This window comes from Ornithorhynchus anatinus, chromosome X5, assembly GCF_004115215.2.
Source record: "Ornithorhynchus anatinus isolate Pmale09 chromosome X5, mOrnAna1.pri.v4, whole genome shotgun sequence".
NCBI classification, from domain to species: Eukaryota; Metazoa; Chordata; class Mammalia; order Monotremata; family Ornithorhynchidae; genus Ornithorhynchus; species Ornithorhynchus anatinus.
In genome coordinates, this window is record NC_041753.1 from 67321171 (window position 1) to 67335700 (window position 14530).

Here is a 14530-nt window from a genome sequence, read left to right on the forward strand (position 1 = left end):
AAATCACATCTCCAAGAAGCCTTCCCCCATTAAGCCCTCATTTCCCCTACTCCCTCTAAGGATCCAAGCTTGTTGTGGGCAGGGAATATGTCTATCAACTCAGTCAGTTGGTCAATCGTATTTATTGAGCCCTCACTGTGTGCTGAGTGCTGTATTGAGTTTTATACTGTACTCTCCCAAGTGCTTAGTACAGTGCTCTGCACCCAGTAAGTGCTCAATAAATACATCTGATGGATCAAGGAGCTTTACGGTCTTCCTTGCATGCTCAAGAAGCAGCATGGCTTGATGCAAAGAGTTCGGGCCTGGGGGTCAGAGGACAGGGATTCTAATCCTGGCTCTGCCCCTTTCCTGCTGTGTGACCTTGGGCATGTCACTTAATTTCTCTGTGCCTCAGTTCTTTCACCGGTAAAATGGGGATTCAATCCTTGTTCTCCCTCCTACTTAGGCTGTGAACCTCACTTGGGGCCTGATGATCTTGTATCTACCCCAGTGCTTAGTACAGTGCTTGGCACATAGTGAGCACTTAACAGATACCACTATTATTATCACTCTGTGCAGAACACTGTGCTGAGCGCTTGGGAGAGTCCACTAGAGTAGGTAGGCAAGATCCCTGCCCTCAAGGAATTTATAATCTGCTGTGAACTAAGTATACAGTACTTACAGTCAGAGCACTGTACTAAGTACTTCGGAGAGTACGACACAATAGAGTTGGTTGACAGGATCCCTGTCCTCAAGGATTTTAAAATCAAGATGGGGAGACAGACCTTTCCCTCCTAAATTCCTTAAAAATCAGTCAAAGGCAGCAGCTTGTCATGGCGTATTTTTGTATGCTTAATTTATGCAAATCCAGGCCAATGATTTGGATATTGGTGAGGGCAGTGGGTCCTATTCCCCTTTCTTCCTCCTTGCCCCCACCTCCTCCCCCCATCTTTCTCCACAGCTGACTGTAGATGGAAAGGAATTAGCCAGTAGACCCCAGCCCCATAGTTTTTATAAAATAAGTTTTTCTTACCCCAAAAGAAATATAAGCCCCCAAGACACTTCCGGCGATGGTTGCAAATCCCGCAGTCATGATGGCATGGAGTTCGGAGTTGGTGAGATAACTTAAATAAGGTCGGACCAGGAGCGGAGACTCTGTCTGCAAACAAAAACCAACATCTGGGTGAATGATCTGGTATTTAAACACTGGGATAACACTGAGGGGTTATTTTTTTTAATGTTCTGGCCTGAATTCCTTTCTTACAAGCGCCTGACTCCATATTTGAGTTCTCTGTTACTCAACAGAGTACTGTTCTAAGCACTGGGGTAGATAGAAGGTAATTGGGTTGGACACAGTCCCTGTCCCACATGGGGCTCACAGTCTTCATCCCCATTTTACTTAGACTGTGAGCCCCACGTGGGACCTGATTATCTTATATCTACCCCAGCACTTAGTATTTAACGGAACCGCGATTATCATTATTATCATTATTAGTAAATGCCATAACTACTAAAACAGTATCAGTGGCAGTAACACTGACCGAATACTTACTGTGTGCCTTGACCCGATGACGAGCTACAAAAAGAAGGAAAAGATGGGATCCCTACCCTCAAGGGGCTTACGTTCAATCTGAAGAGACAGTACATCGGAATTGGCAACTATACCATAATTAAGAGAGTCCGAGGATTAGAGTTCATATTTGGGAGTTACCTTGAAAGGAGTTACCCATGTGTGAAACTGGATTGGAAAATCTCCTGGGCTCTTATTACCTTTCCACGTGGCCCAGAGATGAGAAGCAGAATAGCCTAGTGGATAGAGCACGGGGTGGGAGTCAGAAGGTCATGGGTTCTACTCCTGCCTCTGCCACTTGTCAGCTCTGTGACCTTGGGCAAGTCACTTCACTTTTCTGGGCCTCAGTTACCTCATCTGTAAATGGGGATTGAGACTGTGAGCCCCATGTGGGAAAGGGATTGGGTCCAACCTGATTTGCTTGTATCCACCCCAGCCCTCAGTACAGAGCCCGGCACATAGTAAGAGCTCAACAAATACCACAGTTATTATTATGTTTTTTATTTGTCATTGTTGTTTTTAATGGTATATGTTAAGTGCATGCTATGTGCCAGGCACTGTACTAAGGGATAGATGGATAGATACAAGTTAAGCAGGTTGGTCACAGTCCCTGTCCCACATGGGGCTCACGGTCTTCATCCCCCTTTTCCAGATAAAGTAACTGAGACCCAGAGAAGTAAAGTGAGTTGCCCAAGGTCACCCAGCAGACAAGTGGCAGAGCTGGGATTAGAACCCAGGTCCTTCTGACTCCCAGGCACGGCCTCTATCCACTAGGCCATTCTGCTTTTAGAAGGAAGATAGTCCTGACACAAGGGCAGGGTTTCCTACTCACCCCAACATGTGGAAAAGCGTTGAGGGGTCTCAAACAGCTTGCCCAGCTGAAAGGGAGGTGTAAGAGCCAGCAGGAACAATGACAGATTGTTTCAGGGTGATCATTAATATCAACTATATTTTTGAGTTATAAGTACCAAATTGAGGACCTCGGAAGCGTGTGTGCAATTTCGCGATTTTCCCCTCATTATTCCTAATTGTCCTGGAACAGCGAGTATGTTGAACTGTTCTTTAGGAACTAAAGATAAGCTGAGAGCATAAGCCCTTAAAAGTCCTATTACCCTGCATGGAGTGGTAATCAACTCAAGGGGCGGCTATAATTAGTATGGAGAGATTTTATTACTGGAATCATAATCATTTTTGGCTCCTAAAGAAGGAAGGATGGGGTTATGCTCTTATAGGCCACGGCACCTTCTAGGAAGTAATGCTGACCGACAATTGCCTGGAAGAGTTGTATTTCTGTGACTTTTAGCACTTTTCTGGATGACTCGAGCTTTGCCGCAAATTCAATTTCTTTAGCAACAGGCAACAGTCTTAGCAAACATTCATACTCCTTGTAATCATGGAACATGTCTACCGACTCTTATATTCTACTCTCCCAAGTGCTTAGTACAGTGATCTGCACACAGTGCTCAATAAATACCACTGAATGACTGACTTCATGTCTACTCCTCTTTGCTCTTGCTTGGAATGACATGTCCCCAAATTATCAATCAAATCAGTCGTATTGTTTGAGCTCAATGCTTGGGAGAGTGCCAAGTCTAAATGTTTCTGATAAATCTATGCCTAGGAAATGGTTACATCTTGGGTGGCTTTTCTTGATATTCCTCTTGGTGTGCCGAGGCTTCTGGAAATGGCAGCCTACATAGCCATCCTTGGGGTTGTTTGGTGGTGGGTGGTGGAGATAAATTAAGAGCCTAAATTCGCTTTGGTGACAAGCCAGAGAGGAATACTGAGATGATCATAGAGACCTGGAATTTCAAAAGGATCACCCAAGATAATAATGATGTTGGTATTTGTTAAGCACTTACTATGTGCAGAGCACTGTTCTAAGCGCTGGGGTAGATACAAGGTCATCAGGTTGCCCCACATGAGGCTCACAGTCTTCATCCGCATTTTACAGATGAGGGAACTGAGGCCCAGAGAAGCGAAGTGACTTGCCCACGGTCACATAGCTGACAAGTGGCAGGGCAGGGATTCGAACCCATGACCTCTGACTCCCAAGCCCGTGCCCTTTCCACTGAGCCACGCTGCTTCAAAAAGATGCCAACCTAGACTGCTCAGATCACCTTGGGTCTCAAGAGCAAGCTGCTTCTCAATAAAATGAGTCAAAACTCAGACCTTAGAGTCTGAGAGAAACAGCGTGACCTAGTGGATGGGGCACAGGCCTGGGAGTCAGAAGGACCTGAGTTCTATTCCCAGCTCTGCCACTTGTCTGTTGTGTGACCTTGGGTAAGTCACTTCACTTCTCTGGGCCTCAGTTACCTCATCTGGAAAATGGGGATTAAGACTGTGAGCCCCATGAGGGACATGGACTGTGTCCAACCTGATTACCTTGTATCTATCCCAGTGCTTAAAACGGTGCCTGGCACATAGTAAGTCCTTAACAAATACCATAAGAAGCCAAACTAAAACAAAAAGTATCCCTCCTGATTGTGTTGTTTCACATTTATTGAGCACCCACAATAGTCTAGAATCAATCAGTCAATCAGTCAGTGTTATTTATTGAAGACTTACTGGGTGCAGAGCACTGTATTAAGCACTTGAGAGAGTACAATAAACCAGAGTTAGTAGACACGTTCCCTGCCCACGACGAGCTTGCAGTGTAGAGGACCAGCAAACCCACCCACAGGCTGGTCCAGTGCTTCCAAGTGTTGATACGTAGTAAGCGCTTCACAAATATAATACCACAAACACACACGCACATTCAAAAAACAACAACCAACATCCAAATTCAGTGTGGGTATTTTTGATTCCACAACTCACCTGTCCCACAAATATATTGCCTGCAGCGACTACGGATTCAATAGGAGATGATCCCATGGTGACTTGCATGACCCAACCAACCTAAAAAAAAAAAAGACAGTGACAAGAGGAAAATACTGTTCTCATCTGCCATTCTCTTTTATTTACTGTCCTCCCTGCTTCCCGGTGCATTCTGTGGAAACACGGATACAGCTGAGCGACCTGGAATGCTTGACGTGGACCTCCACTTGAGCCAAATCTGGGTGCTGACACCCCTCTCCTGAGCCCTGCTCACCTTCCAGCCTCTGCTTTGCTAGGTCTCCCTGAACACTGTTTCACATTCAAAGGAAGCGTCTAATTGAATAGTGCCATCACCACGCTGTACCCAGGACTCAAGCCCTTTGTGTTCTGGATCCATTAGCTTGCCAAACTCCTTCTTCAGAAGGCATTGCTAAAACTGAATGATTTGTTGCTTAAGGTGTGGTGGATAGAGCACCGGCCTGGGAGGCAGAAGGTCATGGGTTCTAATTCCTGCTCCGCCACTTATCTGCTGTGTGACCTTGGGCAAATCACCTCACTTCTCTGGGCCTCGGTTACCTCATCCGGAAAATAGGGAATTGAGACTGTGAGCCCCACGTGGGACAGGGACTGTTTCCAACTCAATTTGCTTGTATCCACTCTAGCACTTAGTACAGTGCCTGGCACATATTAAGCTCTTAACAAATACCATCATTATTATTATCATTATTATTACAGAAGGCTGCTGGGAGCTTTCTTCTCTAGCAGGGTAATAATAATATTCATTCAATCGTATTTATTGAGTGCTTACTGTGTGCAGAACACTGTACTAAGCACTTGGGAGAGTAAAAATAATAACTGTGGTATTTGTTAAGCGCTTTCTATGGGTCAGGCACTGTACTAGGCGCTGGGGTAGATACAAGCTATTTGGGTTGGATACAGTCCCTGTCTCTCATAGGGCTCACAGTCTTAATCCCCATTTTATAGATGAGGAAATAGGCCTAGAGAAGTGAAGTGATTTGCCCAAGGTCACACAGCAGACTAATGGAGGAGCCGGAATTAGAACCCAGGTCCTTCTGACTTCAGCGTGGCTCAGTGGAGAAGCAGCGTGGCTCAGTGGAAAGAGCCTGGGCTTCGGAGTCAGAGGTCATGAGTTCGACTCCCCGCTCTGCCACTTGTCAGCTGTGTGACTGTGGGCAAGTCACTTAACTTCTCTGGGCCTCAGTTCCCTCATCTGTAAAATGGGGATTAAAAGTGTGTGAGCCCCACGTGGGACAACCTGATTACCCTGTATCTCCCCCAGGCTTAGAACAGTGCTCGGCACCTAGTAAGCGCTTAACAAATGCCAACATTATTCCAGGCCCGTGCTCTATCCACTAATAATAATAATAATGTTGGTATTTGTTAAGCGCTTACTATGTGCAGAGCACTGTTCTAAGCGCTGGGGTAGACATAGGGGAATCAGGTTGTCCCACATAGGGGCTCACAGTCTTAATCCCCATTTTACAGATGAGGTAACTGAGGCCCAGAGAAGTTAAGTGACTTGCCCACAGTCACACAGCTGACAAGTGGCAGAGCTGGGATTCGAACTCAGGACCTCTGACTCCAAAGCCCATGCTCTTTCCACTGAGCCACGCTGCTTCTCAGGGTGATTCCCAGGGCTTCATTTATGGATTCCAAATCCTTTCCAGACCCTCTGGAAGCGTTTGGAGCTATCATTAGTAAGTCAGCAAAGGGCCCCATGTGAATGCTGTCTTCTCCAGGAGAAACCACAACTAACTCTTGTCCACACCACACCCTCCGTCCTGAATTTATTTCCCAGAGGCCACAGCTCATACCTATAAGCTGCCTGCAAGTTACTGGAGTCACGAGTTGGGTAGGCGTGACTGTGGTTAAACGGATAAGACGAGGAAGAAGTTTTACCTTGAATTTTTCCCAATGGACATGCCCTCCTGTAGAACTTTTGCCAGTGTTCCTCGCCCTTCCCACTCCCCGTTCTAATTTCATGGATCTATGAATGCCGGTTGCACAAGCAAACTCTCTCCCATACTCCCTCTCTAGAATTGGACCTGCACAAATACCGGCATGGGTGAAGACGATCTGCGGTCCTCTAGACTGTAAGCTCGTTGTGGGCAGGGTACGTGTCTGTTTATTGAGAAGCAGCGTAGCTCAGTGGAAAGAGCATGGGAGTCAGGGGTCATGGGTTCAAATCCCGGCTCGGCCACTTGTCAGCTGTGTGACTGTGGGCAAGTCACTTAACTTCTCTGTGCCTCAGTTACCTCACCTGTAAAATGAGGATTAAGACTGTGAACCTCATGTGGGACAACCTGATTACCCTGTGTCTACCCCAGTGCTTAGAACAGTGCTCTGCACATAGTAAGCGCTTAACAAATACCAACATTATTATTATTATTGTGGTATCATACTCTCCCAAGCACTTAGGACAGCGCTCTGCACACGGAAGGCTCTCAATAAATACGACTGAGTGAATAATGTCCCTGGGGATTCCCCCCGGCTATACACCCAGTTTTGCTGCAACGTGGGTTTTCACGACGCGTTTTGGCTCGGATGTTTGTCTGGCAGGGTGGACTTGCTTGGTCAAGGCATGCCATCCTGTCAGAAGAAACAATTGTGCACAGTGTGTGGCAAAGGACTGGGTGAGTACAACAACATGGACTTTCCTTAAGGTGGTATTTTACAAGAAGACAACCCTCATGTTATGCTTTAGAAATACATCGCTAACATTCCATGTTGCATCTCCCAAATGGGCACGGTACCTTTTTAATGATCCACTGCATCACTCCAATGTAGTAAAGCATAGACATCACGGTGCTGAAGAAAACCACTATTGGCAAGACCTAGTTTAAAATAAAAAAGCAAAATTGCTCATGTAAGTCAGCTTTTTAAAAATTATTTATTTATTTTTTTTCTTCAACTCAAACAGGGAAAACAGTTTTTTTTCTTGAGGCAAAGCCTGAGAATGGCGTCTCATTTGCGAGTACTGTATTATAGCTTTAGTTATCTGGGAGTACGAGAGGAGTTTAACTCTGTTTTTTTGGGAATAGATTATTATGACTCTACCACTTCATAAAAGAGTCATCTCTTCTGGGAGTCGTGCCCTGATTTTCTTCCCCACCTTCCAAGTTGTGTTATCCCATCAGCCGCCTTAGCAGTCATCAATCAATCAATGTATTTACTGAGCGCTTACTGTGTGCAGAGCATTGTACTAAGCACTTGGCAGAGTAGCATACAAAAAAATGGGTAGTCACAATCCCTGCCTTTAAGGAGTTTACAGTCTAGTGGATATGAACTCATCTCTTCACTTGCCAGGCCAGCTGTGGAAATATTCCTTAGGCTCCTCTCTGTCCATCCAAGTTGCTATCATCTTTTTTCTTTTAATTGTAATTGTTAAGCGCTTTCTATGTACCAGGCAGTGCACTAAGCTCGAGGGTAGATACAAGCTAATCGGGTTGGACACAGTCCATATCCCACATGGGGCTCACAGTCTTAATCCCCATTTTACAGATGAGATAACTGAGGCACAGGGAAGTGAAGTGCAGCATGGCCTAGTGGATAGAGCCTGGACCTGGGAGTCAGAAGGACCTGGGTTCTAATTCCGGCTCTGCTGTGTGCTGTGTGACCTTGGGCAAGTCACTTCACTTCTCTGGGCCTCAGTTCCCTCACCTGTAAAATGGGGATTAAGACTGTGAGCCTCACACGGGACAGGGATTGTGTCCAACCTGATTACCTTGTATCTATCCCAGCACTTGGAACAGTGTCTGGAATATAGTAAGCGCTTAAGAAATACCATTAAAAAAACCAGTTGTTTTGTGCAGAGCACTACACTAAGCACTTGGGAGAATACAATAGAGTTGGTAGACACAATCCCTGCCCTCAAGAAAGCCTCTTGCTAAAAAAAATAGGGCTTTTAAAGAGAAAAGATGGGAGAGCCTGACTTGGTTCATTGAGCTCCTTGTGGGTGGGGATCAGGTCTACCTACTTTCTTGTATTTTCCCAAGAACAGCCTTTGAACACAGCAAGTGCTCAATAAATAACACTGATTGACTGATTTTTTTTAATGGCATTTGTTAAGCACTTACTATGTGTCAAACACTGTTCTAAGCGCTGGGGTAGATACAAGTTAATTAGGTAGGACACAGTCCCTGTCCCACATGGGGATCGCAATCTAAGTAGTCATTCAGTCAACTGCATTTATTGAGCGTTTACTGTGTGTGGAGCCCTGTGCTTAGTGCTTGGGAGAGTACAAGAGACCGATAAACAGGCACATTCCCTGCCCATGATGAGCTTACAATCTAGAGGGGGAAACTGACATTAATATAAATAAATTACAGCTATGTACATATCTGGAGGAGGAGGGAGGGAGAAAAGGTATCCCCATTTTACAGTTGAGAAAACTAAGGCACGGAGAAGTGAAGTGACTTGCCCGAGCTCACACAGCAAGCAATTGGCTGAGTTGGGATTAGAACCCAGCTACTTCTGACTCCCATGCCTGTGTTCTCTCCACTAGGCTTTTCCCAGTCTGGGTGGTTTATATGAGACTCCATCCTCCTACTATGCCAAAATGGGCAAACTGAAAACCCGATAGGTACCAATCAATCCATCAATCAATCAATGAATGATATTTACTGAGCACTTACTCTGCACACAAAACTGTACAAAGCGCTTACTGGAGGCGCAAATGAGCAAAATACAAAACAACTTGTTCTGGAACCTGCCATCCACTTTGGACAAGTATATTAATAATATATATTATGAAAAGATGCTTCCTTCCATTATTTAAAGGCTACTCTCTCACGCGCCTTTTATAACCCCGATTTTAATGCGTGTGCTGAGTATTCCTGAGACCATGAGTGAAGACAGAGTGCTTTCTTCGTCTCGCTCCGATTGAAACAGAGCTACAACCGCCACAGGCCACCGCAGGCAGAAGTTTGCTTGTAAATTGGGTTCACCAACCTTATCAAACAGGTAACACCTGTCCTTATTTTCCCTCCCCCAATCACCTGTGGAGAATGGGACACCTTCAGACCTCGACTTGTGGACACACAACTATTTAATGCCCACGGAAGCAGCACCTTCATGTGAATTCAGAGGAGATTTCAAACCAGCCTGATGTAAACCACAGAGATGAAACTCGGCAGCTCTAAAGCCAGAGAGTTTTTCTAATGGAAGGAATCACCCAGCACGAATCCAAAATGAGGGAGCGCCAGGTGAAATAGCTTAAATGCATTGCTCCCCTCACTTTCTCCCTCGTCTCCCATGAGGGTGGGTGGCAGAATCCAAAGCGGGTGACTCCGAGTCGGTCGAACTCAGTTCTCTGCCGTAAAAATGACCGTCTCCAAATGAATCCACTGGGCCTGGAGCCAGATTTGTTTTTCTCTTGAACCTACACACACACACCCCACTGCTTCTCTGGTTATGCTCACAACCCATCCCAGTTCAAGCAGTGGCTCTGCTCTGGGGCAGACCAGGAGATCGTCGACTCTCAGTGGATTGGGAGAACGGTCTGAGCGAGTGACCCCTGGCTGGCTGTGAGTAGAAAGCTATACTTTGACACTTATTTTCTAAACCAGTCTGGGGAAAACAAATCTACTCCTCCTGTTATCTTCTCTTCTCATCCCCATGACCTCTCTTCCTACCCGCTCCTTGCCATTCTCTCTTCTCCGTGGGCTTTTTGCGTGCATGTTTCTGGAAGCCCCCCCCAAATTCAGCTAAATGATAACTTGCCTCAGCTGGGTTAGTGGTGTTTCTGTAAATCTAGGCTGCCCTCTTTTTCCCTGTTAGAGAAATAGAAACTGGTAGCTTTGTGTTTCCTCGAAGGACTCACCATGCCATTCTGGCTGGGGGCATGGACTGGGAACCAGAGCACCTGTGTCCCACTGCGGTGCTCCTGACTGGGTGACCTTGACCCGGTCTTAACCCTGGTCTGAACTCCAGATTCCGCTCTCGGGAGTTTCGTGGGGAAAAAGGAGATGTTTTATAGGAGCTGCTTGGAGGAGATAAAGCCCAAATTGCTGCTGTCGATAGTAAAGGGCAACGTTTCTTATGGGTTGAAAGTTGTCAGGTATTTGACACGGGTTAGATACATCCATCGGTGGCCGGAGGATTTCATTTCCTCATCCACATCTCTGAGAGTTTTCCAATTCACTGGTCAGGCTAAGAGGATTCTACCAAAATGACCGGTCAAACTGCGCCGAGCTATTAACCCCACAGCTGGGGACTTGCTGCCAATTTTCAGCCATAGCCCCTTCCGAGACCCATTTTAGATAATGTGGATTTTGGTATATTTCCCTGGGAGTCAGAGGACCTGGGTTCCAATCCCAGCTCTGTCATGTGGCGTCTGTGGGACCTTGAGCAAGTCACTTTACTTATTTGGGCCTCAGTTACCGCATTTGTAAAATGGGGATTCAATACCTGTTTTCTCCTCCTACTTAGATTGTGAGCCCTTTATAGGACAGGGACTGTGTCTACCCTGGTTGTCTTTTATCTTCCTCAGTGCACAGAACACGCTTGACACCCAGTAAGCATTTAACAAATTCCACAGTTACTATTGTATGCTTCTCAGTTTAGGGGCTCAATGTGGCCCAGTGTTAGGTGTGTGGCCCTGGGAGTAGTCTCACTCTGCTACTTGCCTGCTGTGTGACCTTGGGCAAGTCGCCTTCTCAGTTTGCTCTTATCTGATGATGGTATTTAAGCGCTTTCTATGTACCAAGCACTGTTCTAAGCACTGGGGTAGATATAAGGTAATCAGGTTGTCCCACGTGGGGCTCACTGTCTTAATCCCCACTTTACAGATGAGGTCACTGAGGCACAGAGAAGTTAAGTGAGTTGCCCAAAGTCCCACAGCTGATAAGTGGCAGAGCCAGGATTAGAACCCATGACTTTTGAGTCCCAAGTCTGGGCTGTTTCCAGTAAGCAGTAAGTGTTCTCTCCCTCTCAGACTGTGAATCCCATGTGGGACAGGAACTGTTTTTTAAAATGGTATTTGTTAAGCGTCGACTATGTGGCAGGCACTGTACTAAGCGCTGGGGTAGATACAAGCCAATCAGGTGGGACACAGTCCATGTCCCACATGGGGCTCACAGTCTTAATCCCCATTTACTGTAAACTTGCTATGGACAGGGAATGTGCCTGTTAATTCTGTTCTATTGTACTCTCCCCAGTGCTTAGTACAGTGCTCTGCACATAGCGCTTAATAACTATTGATTGATTTACATATGAGGTAACTGAGGCACAGTGAAGTGACTTGCCCAAGCTCACAAAGCAGACAAGTGGTGGAGCGGGGATTAGAACTGTACATTCCAAGAGTTTAGTACAGTGCTCTGCATACAGTAAGCGCTCAAATACAATTGAATGAATGAACGCAGGTCCTTCTGATTCTCAGGCCCGGGCTCTATCCATTGGCCATGCTGTTTGTGTTTTAATTACCCCAGTATTTAGCAATAATGGTGGCATTTAAGTGCTTATTATGTGCAAAACCCTGTTCTAAGCACTGGGGGGGATTCAAGGTGATCGGGTTGTCCCACGTGGGGCTCATAGACTTAATCCCCATTTTACAGATGAGGTAACTGAGGCACAGAGAAGTTGTGACTTGCCCAAAGTCACACAGCTGATAAATGATGGAGCAGGGATTAGAACCCATGACCTCCGACTCCCAAGCCCGGGCTTTCTCCACTAGGCCACTCTGCTTCTGCTAGTGGCATATAGTAACCACTTAACAAATTACTATTATTATTATTAATCCTAGTAATTATAAACTGACATTATAAATGTCTCCCTCAGAAGTCAAGCTACCTGGCTCCATGAAACCACCTAATAATAATAATGGTATTTATTTAAGCACTTACTGGGTGTCAAACCCTGTTCTAAGTGCTGGAGTAGATACACGCAAATCAGGTTGGACACAGTCCATGTCCCACATGGGGCTCAAACTCTGCAGCCCCATTTTACAGGTGAGGTAACTGAGGCCCAGTGAAGTGACTTGTCCAAGGTCACACAGCACACAAGTGGCAGAGCTGGGATTAGATTATCCAGTGTTTCTCATAGTGGTATGAGCACCTGATGCAACTCCCTGACTGTCCCCCTTAGGTTTCTGGAAACCTCTGAATCCTTGGCTCCCTTAATAATGATGGTATTTCAGTGCTTACTATGTGCCAGGCACTGTACTAAATGCTGGGGTGGATACAAGCAAATCACTTTGGACACAGTCCCTGTCCCTCGTGGGGCTCAAACTTCCCATTTGTTTACAGATGAGGTAAGTGAGGCCCAGACAAGTGAAGTGACTTGCCCAAGGTCACACGGCAGATGTGGCAGAGTGAGATTAGAACCCATCCTTAATAATGTTGGTATTTGTTAAGCGCTTACTATTTGCCGAGCACCGTTCTAAGCGCTGGGGTAGACACAGGGGAATCAGGTTGTCCCACGTGGGGCTCACAGTCTTAATCCCCATTTTACAGATGAGGGAACTGAGGCACCGAGAAGTTAAGTGACTTGCCCAAAGTCACACAGCTGACATGTGGCCGAGCCGGGATTCAAACCCATGACCTCTGACTCCAAAGCCCGTGCTCTTTCCACTGAGCCACGCTGCTTCTCTCTGACTCCCAGACCTGTGTTCTAATCACTAAGCCACGCTGCTTTTCGGTATATACTCCTTCAAGCAAGGTTTTGTCTAAATCTCTGGCAATGGACCAAAAAAGCCATAACCAACAGGATAAAATATTCCCCGCTACTCATTCAGATGATTTGATAGCTCATTAATTCATATGGGATAATCTACTTTTGATCAGTCAGGTTGTGTACCGAACAGGTAGCCGAAAAAATGAGAAACCCAGAAGTACCACCTGAATGCAGTTAACACCTTTTTCAGATGTTCCAACAAATCAAATAAACTGGAGACTGCTGCATCTGAACTGGGAGGAAATGAGCATGGATAAATACTTCTCAATGAGGGGGGATTAATCAGCTAGAAAAATCAAAATCAATTCACTGGCTTGTTAGCGGGGACTCCCCTCATTCTCATCTGGGTATTCAAAAGGCTTTGCTGACCCATGGAGTGAGATTTTTGACAAGCACGAGTGATTTGGATTGCGTTTTTGGCTGATTAATCTTTCCACTGAGAATTGGGGCACACCCAAGCTCTTTGTGATTTCCACCCACTGATTGAAGTTGGCCTCACTAATCTCTGGGTTTTATCAGAATGCAGATTTTAAAAGAATAAACATGGAACGACCAGGGGGGTTTCATTTTGGATTAGGAAGCCATTTTGCCCTCTTCAAGCACTTCTTTCCGCACCCAAAGAGGGAGTCGCAAGTACCACAGTAAATGTTTTCTAGAAGGGGGATGGGCCACCCTGTAGGCCCTCGAAGAAATTTGGGTTTGAGGACTCCCCATTGGCCCTGGATTCCCCAGACAGATCAAGGATGGAGAAGGAAAAGCCTCGTGGCTCTAATAGCCCCTGGAGAAGGAAAAAAAGGTCAGTGAAGGCCACATCCGTAAGGCCAGTGATTCTACTAGCTTCCATCCAACTGAGAGAGTGGATAAAACCCGGGCCTGGGAGTCCGAAGGACCTGGGTTCTAATCCCGGCTTCACCTTTTGTCAGCTGGGTGATCTTGAGCAAGTCACCTAACTTCTCTGTACCTCAATTTCCTCATCTGTAAAATGGGGATGAAGACAGTGAGCTCCATGTGGGACAAGGCAGCGCGGCTCAGTGGAAAGAGCCCGGGCTTGGGAGTGAGCAGAACGGGGGCAGTAAATACCTCTACAGCCTCCAACCCAACAGAATCTTTGTACGAATTTTGTAAACTGTGGCCCCAGACATTGAACTATATATATAGTATAGTAAAAATATATATATTTTTAAATGATATTTGTTAAGTACTTACTATGTTCCAGGCACACTGTTCTAAGCACTGGGATAGATACAAGGTAATCAGATTGGACCCACTCCATGTCCCACAGTGGGCTCGCAGTTGTAATCTGTTTTACAGATGAGATAACTGAGGCATAGAGAATGAAGTGACTCGCCCAAGGTCACATTGCAGACAAGTGTCGGAGCCGGGACTAGAATGCAGGTCCTTCATGGCAGCTGAACTGTCAGTTTTTGAGGTCTGGAGCCCAGTGCTTCTTCTCCCAGAATACCAAGATGGAGA

At 46.0% G+C, this 14530-nt stretch overlaps 1 protein-coding gene across 2 annotated transcripts in view; it reads right to left on the reverse strand.

The window, feature by feature from the left end:
- The window catches only part of SLC28A3 (solute carrier family 28 member 3), a 44830-nt gene that overhangs the window by 13369 nt on the left and 16931 nt on the right, over positions 1-14530 (reverse strand). For both annotated transcript variants that reach the window (XM_029056054.2, XM_029056055.1), the window contains 3 exons: positions 7141-7221; positions 4367-4447; positions 1013-1138 (listed from right to left, as the gene is read on the reverse strand). In XM_029056054.2, the coding sequence (XP_028911887.1) occupies positions 1013-1138; positions 4367-4447; positions 7141-7221 (288 nt within the window). The remainder of the gene's footprint in view (positions 1-1012; positions 1139-4366; positions 4448-7140; positions 7222-14530) is intronic.